Source organism: Bolinopsis microptera, chromosome 3, assembly GCF_026151205.1.
Source record: "Bolinopsis microptera isolate Bmic1 chromosome 3, MBARI_Bmic_1.0, whole genome shotgun sequence".
Classification (NCBI taxonomy): Eukaryota; Metazoa; Ctenophora; class Tentaculata; order Lobata; family Bolinopsidae; genus Bolinopsis; species Bolinopsis microptera.
In genome coordinates, this window is record NC_087074.1 from 13,920,528 (window position 1) to 13,929,689 (window position 9,162).

General features: G+C 39.9%; 1 protein-coding gene across 1 annotated transcript; it reads right to left on the reverse strand.

The window, feature by feature from the left end:
- Positions 1 to 270: 270 nt before the first annotated feature.
- Positions 271 to 2,242, reverse strand: LOC134812311 (DDB1- and CUL4-associated factor 4-like). The gene has a single exon (XM_063819691.1). It carries the CDS (start codon positions 2,240 to 2,242, stop codon positions 914 to 916), a length of 1,329 nt encoding a protein of 442 aa, XP_063675761.1. The 3' UTR covers positions 271 to 913.
- Between the last annotated feature and the right edge of the window lie 6,920 nt (positions 2,243 to 9,162).

Sequence of the window (9,162 nt, forward strand, 5' to 3'; positions counted from 1 at the left end):
AAAAAGACTGTCACGAGGATAAGAAAGAGAGCGAGATTTGACAGGGAAAAGAAGACAAAAAAGAAGACAAAAAATAATGTTGACAGGTGAGAAAGCTCGCGATTTTCAGATCTCACTCCGAGAGATGATGCTAATCACCAGCAAATAACTGCCGAGTGCACATTCCACGCGAGATAAACACAAAGCCGGCAGATTCTTCAGAGCATTCTCTTCTCACGTGGAAGAGATATTTTAACCGGTCTTATATAATAATAACACGCTCGTGCTGCGGGGATAAAAGCTTCACAAATTCCAGTGTATATAAATCAAAACAATGTCCTTTAAAACACAAAACAACTTCTGACGTTAAATATATAAATTATAAAACCTAATATTATTAATATATGTATGTGTAAAACCTATCATAATCTGCCCAAAACAAAACTCTGCATCGTCATCAAGCCAATTAACACTAACACTAACACCCTTTAATAACCGCGGGATGTCTCGAGACGGTGTAAACTGTAAAGCACCCCAATATACTAAAGATAGTGCACCTGTTTAACTTTCAGTGTTTAACTCATTTTACTTACTTGTGATGTTAGAAAGTAGAACTAACAGTTAGGTAGGCCATGCACCAGGTACATACTAAGCCCCTTCATAAGTACTGCTACCAATTATAATTACGGAAAAATTGTTTAAAAGAGCGATGCCACTAGTTAAATTGTGTGTTAATTAGCCAATTATCTCAACGACGATACACTATTATATACGCGCTCTCCTCGTTAACTTGTACACTGTACAGTGTATAATTTACCTGCATCATATAATTCAGAGAGGGAAGTAGAACTTTCTCTAACTGGAGCAAATAGTAAATGGAGTGGAAGTAATAGAGCCTGCGTGTAAGGATGTATATTGTATATACTTACACTCTCTAGAGAGAGTACCAGTGCAGCAAGCCTGTAGCTGCGATAGCGAACCCAGGGTAGAAGCCGCCCCAGTTTAGCCCAACCTCACAAGCAGGAATGTTGTGATGGGAGATGAGGGAGTCCTCAGCAGGGGGAGGCAGTGTGTTTATCAGAGCTCCCGTGTCCACAGCCCAGATCCGAGTTTGGAGGTCTTTACCCGGGATGAGAAGCAGACTCTCGCTTTCGTCCACTTTTAACTTTACCGGAGCGTAGTCGTTAATGTGACCCGGGTAAGCCACCACGTGGCGTTGTGTCCGGAGATCCCATTGTACCACTTGACCGTTAAACGCACTGCTGATCAGAGTTTGTTCAGATCTCAGCAGCTTGATGTCGCCCACGGACGACTGGTGCTCGATCTGGAAGGCAGCCTTCTTAGCGCGGAGGTCGTGACAGATCAACATTCGGTTACGTGACCCGGTGTATACAAGTGGGGAGGTGGCCGCACAGCGGATACTCAACACGTCTGACTTGTTGGTGAAGAGAACCAGCCTGGTGTTGGTTACAATGTCCTGAACATACCCCTCTTTACTGGCCCCGATACAGAGCGAGTGGTGGTCCTGAGCGTTCCAACAGCAGGACCATACGTTACTCTGGGAGACATAGTAGGTGGAGATAAAGGAGCCTTGCTCCAGGTCTAGGAGTGAGACCCGGCCGTGCTGACCTGCTCCTCCCAACAAGCTGATCAGAGCAGCGGAGCCAGGTCTCACTACTTGAGGCAGGAAACTGATGTCTGTTATCTCTGAGACCGGGGAGAAGAGAACGTTTTCATCTCGTTTTATGTGGACGTAGAATTTGTCACACTTACTGACAGTGTACTTCCACAAAGCAGCTCCATGACCTGATTTGGCGGACGCTAAGAGGATGTCCTGTTTCTCGTTCACCAGGAGGTGAGACACAGTACCACGGTGGCACGTGCTGCCTACCACCTGCTTCTTGAGACCATACGCGGACACTTGGAACGCTCTTCTCTGGAACACGTGACTCTTTATCTGCCCCATCTGTCGCTGGAACAAAAGGGAGGGAAGAGAGCCTGGACACTTGGCGATTGCTGGCTTGTTAGGCTCTACTACACACTGACACTTTCTTTTACCGCTGCTCCGTCCTCCCGAGGACTGAGAGGAATTTCTACGGACTTTGGTTGGAGGGGGAGGAGTGTTCTTGTCGGCCTTGTAGTATCGGTTACTAACTGGGTCGAAGTAGAATCCTGGAAGTACGGGCGCACTCCGTCGTGGTGGTGACGAACGTCGCTTGTCGTCGTCATGACAACAAGTCTTACTGCTCCGTGATTCTGACATGTCCTACACATAATGAAACGAGTTAAAACAACGATGGAAATAAGTCCTACTAAGCTATGATTAACAAGCACTTGTATAAAATATCGTAACACCTGCAGTATCTTGAAAAATATGCAAAGTATTCTCTGGTAACCAGGCGAACAAGTCCACGAGGAAAACATACGCGATATTATTGCAGGTTCTGTCAACATAACAGCCTCAATATTTAGTGCATTCTGACAAAACATTGTAGCTGAGTGTAAGAAAATACCCAGCTCGTATTACAGAGCACCAGATGGTATATACCAGGGAAGCTGGGAGTTTCGTAATTAGTAATGCAAATAATCAGTTAGTGTTTGAGTGGCAGGTGAATGCAAATAATCAGTTAGTGTTTGAGTGGCAGGTGATGAATAACAGGATATAAGAGGTTGGGTCTGGAGACTGGATCTTAATGGCCGGAGCTACAGAGTTGTCATATGCAGCTGTGGAATTAAGAGGCGGCTTTGAGAAAGGCGGCAACGTCTATAACGCTTAACGCTAATGTATACCTTAGTATTGTTGGTATGTATATTTATTACTGGACATTTTCCTTGGGGAAACATTGTTAAATGTCATGAAGAGGAAACTACAGCGATAATGTGAGCACGAGTGACGAGTGGAGCATAAATAGAGAGAGAGAGGGAGAGAGAGCCACTACTTGAACAGTAATTACTGGCTGTTTAACAGAGTATGTCTAATTCAAGGTTGATTTTACAACGATACAGACATTACAATAATACGATACGGAGTGCAAAGAATGAAATTACAAGAGATGCGTAATTTTCTGATAATACTGGAAACAATAAGAAACACAAAATAGTCTAGGCCAGTCTAGAGTAAACAGACAAGTGGTGTACAACATGGAACACTGTGAACTTGGATCAGAATTTGTCCTAAATAAAGTGAACATTGCTACAGTACTACGAGTGCGGGAAGTGGTACAGGTTGTACCAAGCTGTATGTAGAATCGAAAATAAAAGTAAAACTGTTATCTCTTTATATAAATATGGATGGAGCATAAAAATTGAGTATAAAACTACTGATTTAAAACGTTCGACAATATCACGTGTCATGGCCCATATAAGGGCAGCACGAAAACGTTAGAATTTTATCAGATTTACAAATAAATAGTCTGTCATTCAAACACATATCATTTGTGTCCACATTGATTGAAACCAAATTGGAGGGACCGTCATTAAACGCAGCCGATATTAAAATGAAATTAAGTCCCAAGTAATGCATTTTCCTGCATGCAAAAATCTGAAACTACAATATTACTGCTAAGACAAATTAGCAAATCTTCGAGGAGCGGATACTACTTTGCTTATTAATTAATACCTTCCTATCCACTGATTTTAAAAACTAGTCATCTAATACCTTATACGATGGGCCTCTGTTATATTGAGAAAGGCATCAAACAAAGTTGCGAATAGCCAGAGGACCCACGTAATCTGTGGTGCTATAGGTCGCCAAAAAGAACAAATGCAAGATCCAATAGATACGATTTTTCTGCATTTGAAAACAAAGGTTTCAAAATGGGAAGCTATCAAGCTATATTATTGACTCTCGAGCTTGCGATTTTAAAAGTGCGCCCATATGCACAAAAAAGGTATAAGGAGCACAGAATGCATTACAACACAAATCAGAACTCTTACAGAGAATGGAGAAGAAGGTATGAGGTAGTAATGAGCGCCTTAAATCATGCACCCACAATCCACATTGAGGAAAACGAAGCCCTAATTAGGATACGATATAGAAACTCGCTCCTTGACCGAGGATAGCTAAATAATCACCCTATTTGGGTGGACGCCGTGGTGAAGTGATTACCTAAAGATTAGCTTGGGTTGCTAAGTCAAGAGGGCGGGTTATGCATTATTCACAGGCTGCACCGTCGTTAGTCGAGTGAGCTGCCTTTTAACAGCAGACGCCACACTCATCTGAGGGACAATGGGGTACAAGCTTTTGGGGGGGGGGGGGGGGGGGGGCCAACCATATTAAAGTATATTAAAATGTAGGATTTTTCCCGATTTTGACCCGGGGATATACTTTAATATACTTTAATATACCTACAATATACTTTAATATATCCCTATCTCCTTGGAGGCCTACATCAAAAATTGTTGCCCAAAATAAGCTTGAAATGCAATTCTTAATCGATTCCAAAAAGTTCTTGAAAAAATATTGAAAACTGATGGAGTTATTTCAATTTTAATGAAGTCATTTTGGCTAGTATTCCGAACCGAGATATTATGTGCAATTTTCCCAATTTTGTTCATGGAGGTCTTTTTACTTAGTATCCACTATATTCAACAAACACTGAGTTATATCTTCCACATAGAGTTAGTCTCATTAAAAAATATTGAAATTTTATCGAATTTGGGCAAAAGCGAATTTGGGCAAAAGCGTATGCCCAAATATGGGCATATTTTTTTAAGCTCATAGCTCAGCCAATTTTTGACCAATCTGGATGGAAATTCATGTAATAGTCCTAAAACAGGCTTATCTTGCGAATCTGAGTGAAAAATATAGTTCATCATGTAAATCTTAACGAAGAATATAAATCTTCTAATTGTAGGTATATTAAAGTAGACAGTTTTTGGGTTTTTCCAAATAGTTTCTGATTATTCTGATTTGCGACAAATGATATTGCACTGTTTTATATTAAAGTATATTAAAATGTAGGATTTTTTCCGATTTTGACCCGGGGATATACTTTAATATACTTTAATATGGTTGGCCCCCCCCCCCCCCCCCCCCCCCCCCCCCCCCCCCCCCAGCTTTTGTTACATGTAATAGCTTCAATCCTTAAAAGCTCCTGTCACCGGCCTCTTGACGAGCATTTTCTGTGGAACCAGACTAATTATGCGTATGATTAAGAGAGTTAATTATAAACTGTTTGCTGTGTCACGAGTTAAACGTTATTATCATTTGCCTTTCTGTCATCTCAAAATCTGCAGTCACAAAACATTTTGTGGCAGAATTTAATTAAGTTGGAGTTATCGAATTAACTTAAAGGATCGGGAGCCCGAAATGTGCATACGAAAGTTAAGAGACAGAGTAAAACACAACGCAACTATCTACTTTGTTCAAGTAAAAATCATAATACTTCCATTTTTCGACAGGCTACTCTATCAAAAGCAACATTTTTTTGAATAAACTGAAATTATTAAGATGCATATTTCGATTACTGAAGTCGCGCTTTGTCAATGAGAAAAGGTTTGACTGAGGTCGTTCAACGCATCTACAAACTATTAACAAAATATTCCTGGTGGGAATTGGCACGTCCATCAAATAGACCCCTTAGCATGTGACCAACCATTCCTCATTTAATAAGTCCCCCTATCTCTCTCTCCCATGTGGCTGGATGCAAGCTGGGCCAAATACGCACGCACTGTCTTTTTGTTCAAATTTAAAGCATCAGCATAAATTGTTCATTGTAACGGATAGTTTTCGTCACAAGATAATCGACCAGCCCAACAGGTGGTGAGATCAATACAAATTGAATGACCATCAGTAGAAGCGCCAAGCAGAGCCGGCAGCTTTTATTCGAAGCAGGGGAATCGGGTGAAAATATAGCTACATTCACTAATATAAGGATAATAATACGGCAATTACAAGCTATTATTAGATAACTAGGATCACAGTCCACGCATCACATTGGAAACTCTGTAATCCAGCCAACTTTCAACGTATATTCACGTGAGCGCGAAGATAAATTGACTTTTGTTAGAAACGTTGCATCGCGCGTGACGTAAAAGATCAATATTATTGGAGGAATATCAATGTTGACCTAATTCGTGGTCATGAGAATATCACATGATTGATTGAGAAGCGGGCTGTCAGATGCAGAAGAAAATATAAATGTGCTTTATTAAGTACCATTAAAACCATAAGACTTCAGCGAATTCTAGACACGTCTCATAACGAGGAGAGGGTGACAGTTTGCACGTGCCAACAATCAACATATCAACTTTCAGGATCGACCAATCCAGTCCTGGGAGCACTATCACGTGTCAAAACAATCTTTATTACCCTCGAGACTTACTCGTGTCTCTCGTAAATAAAACGTGGCACGATGCCACATATAGGATTTCTTAAAACATTTACAAATAAAACACATGTTTGCTATGCTGGTGGTCCGGTGGACTACGAACACAATCTATATTATACTAGTCAGTTACAAGCTTGTCGCCCTGATTACATACTGAGGGCAATAAATATAATAGATTTGTGTTGTAATTATTTTAAAACTAACTATCCAAAGTTACCTGACACACTAGGTCTACACAAAAAGAGATCTGTGGTGGCACAATTATTATACAATGACATAAATGTAAGTCGGCATATCATTTGTTCAATCCGAGAGCACGATTGTTAAAACTTATGGGTGTTTTAACGGAATAGCTAGTGTTACCCTAAGTTATAAGTGTCCACGAGGAACTGTTTACCTGCAAAATCTACACTCGAGTCTCGAATAGCTGTATTCACTAAGGGGTTCAACTATGCTTAATAACTGACTGATCGTATACAAAAATAATAATAAACAACAAACAAAAAACAGAAGACCTGCCTAATAAAATGCAAAAACATTTTCTCGTTTGTGTTAAGTTTATTGCTCGTTCATATACAAATAATGATTACCGCGGTTGTGCTTCAATCGATCTTGTTTGTGGATGAAATACGTAGTACATTTCAATCTTTGTAATGCCGACTGCAATTTTCCAGCGGTGGAGGTGGGCGGACAGACTTTTATCAGTGAAATGCTCAGTCTGAAGCTTATAAACAGTGTAAAGCTTATAAATTAAAATACGTTCAATGCAAGATATGATGAAGATTGCCAACAAGGATGTGCTCGCTAAACAAATCGTGCGCTCCTTACAGTTGATTGAGAGACAAAATATGTATATTATCAATATGCGAGTACGTATTAATTAATGCATATCAGTCGGTTGTTATCAGTCTACAGGACAAGCTAATTGATACTCAAAACAAATTTATCGGTCAAAAAATAGCTGAGGCGTTTCAATATCTTGAATAGTCCAGAATAGAAGGTAGACGTTTGGGGAAGCAGATAAAATCATCTGTACATCAAGCTATCAAGGTAACTTTATCCAGCTTGTGGTGCAGTTTTTGTTTTGTTGAGATTTGAGTGGATGGCATTTGAGCGAGCGACTCATGAACTCATTGTAGGAACAATAAATCATTCTCAAGTACCTACATAACACTGATTAGATTTCAGGATCTTGGTTTAATGTGGTTGATTTTTATAGGTCATGAGCAATTTTTCTGTCACTTAAATTTTGTGCGCATTGCCCCAGAATGGGTCATTAGAACCACCGGCACTATCCGAGCCAACAATAATAACAATTTAACCTGGCCAGTGGCCACAATAAAAATTACTTTGATGGAATCTTGGAAAAAATTTACTTCAATATTGGAAAGTTTTGGTGTTTCTGAGGAAGGCGTTCTAACTCCAATCATACATACAAATATAAAATCGTCCTTATCGTATCTGAAACTGGTCAGATTGCCAAAAACCGCCAAAATTTGACCTTCAGTTATCCTCATTATGGTATAATGATATTCAGATCACTTCACGTGTTATCCTCATTATACAGGGTGGGCCATAAGTCAGTGTGCAAACGTTGGGTCTTATACCTCCGCCGTGTTTTATATGTGAGAGCTGTTGCTTTGCAGATGGCATACTGTACTTACTGGTTCGAGGATTCCGTCGTCAAAATTTGAAAATTCGAATATTTTAGACCACGCCCATTCAATATTAAAACACCTATATTGTTTTCTTTGAACATGCTGAACGCCTAATTTTTTCAGAGACGATAGATTATCAAATGTTGCATATGATCTGAAAACATGAGGCAAAACGGATTAGAAATGACGAAGTTATCAAGCATTTTGTGTATCTCGTTAACAAAATTGACTGGGTGATTATGTGACACCGTGACACGACACCTTAATTGGGCACCCTTAACAATTCCCATAATGTTTAACGGGGTAGTTAACGGGGTCACCTTATCATGTGATTAGGTAAACCAATAACCTGATCACACGTAATGAATAAACTCGTTATGCTTCATATCTCGGTCATCTGAGAAGCTACAGTTCTAATTCTTTCAGGACAAACGTAATTCGAATGGCCAAACACAATTCAATAACATTTAGCTTGATCCGACTATGCAAACTATCGTATAAATGTGAAAATGAACCTCCATTTGAAAAAAATGAACGCGAATATTTTTCGAGTTGACAAATTCCTCGAACCAGTGGTGGTACTAAGTCATACCAGAAGGAAGTATTTCAAATGGGCACTCAGTGACTGAGCTATTAAGGCCAACGTTTGCACACTGACTTTTGGCCCACCCTGTAGTATAATGATATTCACATCACGTACGTGGTATCAAATTAATCGCACTACATGAAAATGATCAAGAGCTTATTATCTCAACACAACAGAAAATGTTCATAAAACGTTATGAAAATAACATTAACGTGTCTCGACAACTACATAATATCAATGAATAGCATAACAATAACAGTGATTTTAAACGGCATAAATTGTTTACGTGGGTTACTGATCAACAATAGTACCTCTTCGCAACGCTTAAAATGAGGAGCAGTATTTAGATTCAAAGATCTTCTTCAATTACTGCTTAACTGGCTCCAAGAGAGACCGATCACTCTTAAACGGTTATAATATCGACAAACACAAAGCAAACAGGCGATAATCTGCGAGAGATATGTAATAAGAATTAAAGTAAGGACACACACACACACACACACGGCCCGGGGCCAAGCTGTGCAGGGGGACGTTAAGGGCCCGCCACAATGACACTTCACAGTTCACAGTGTGTGTACCCATCTCCACAAAGCGACCCACAATTATA

Coding starts and splice junctions, on each gene's coding strand:
- LOC134812311 (XM_063819691.1), bottom strand. CDS start 2,242: ATGTCAGAATCACGGAGCAGTAAGACTTGTTGTCATGACGACGACAAG.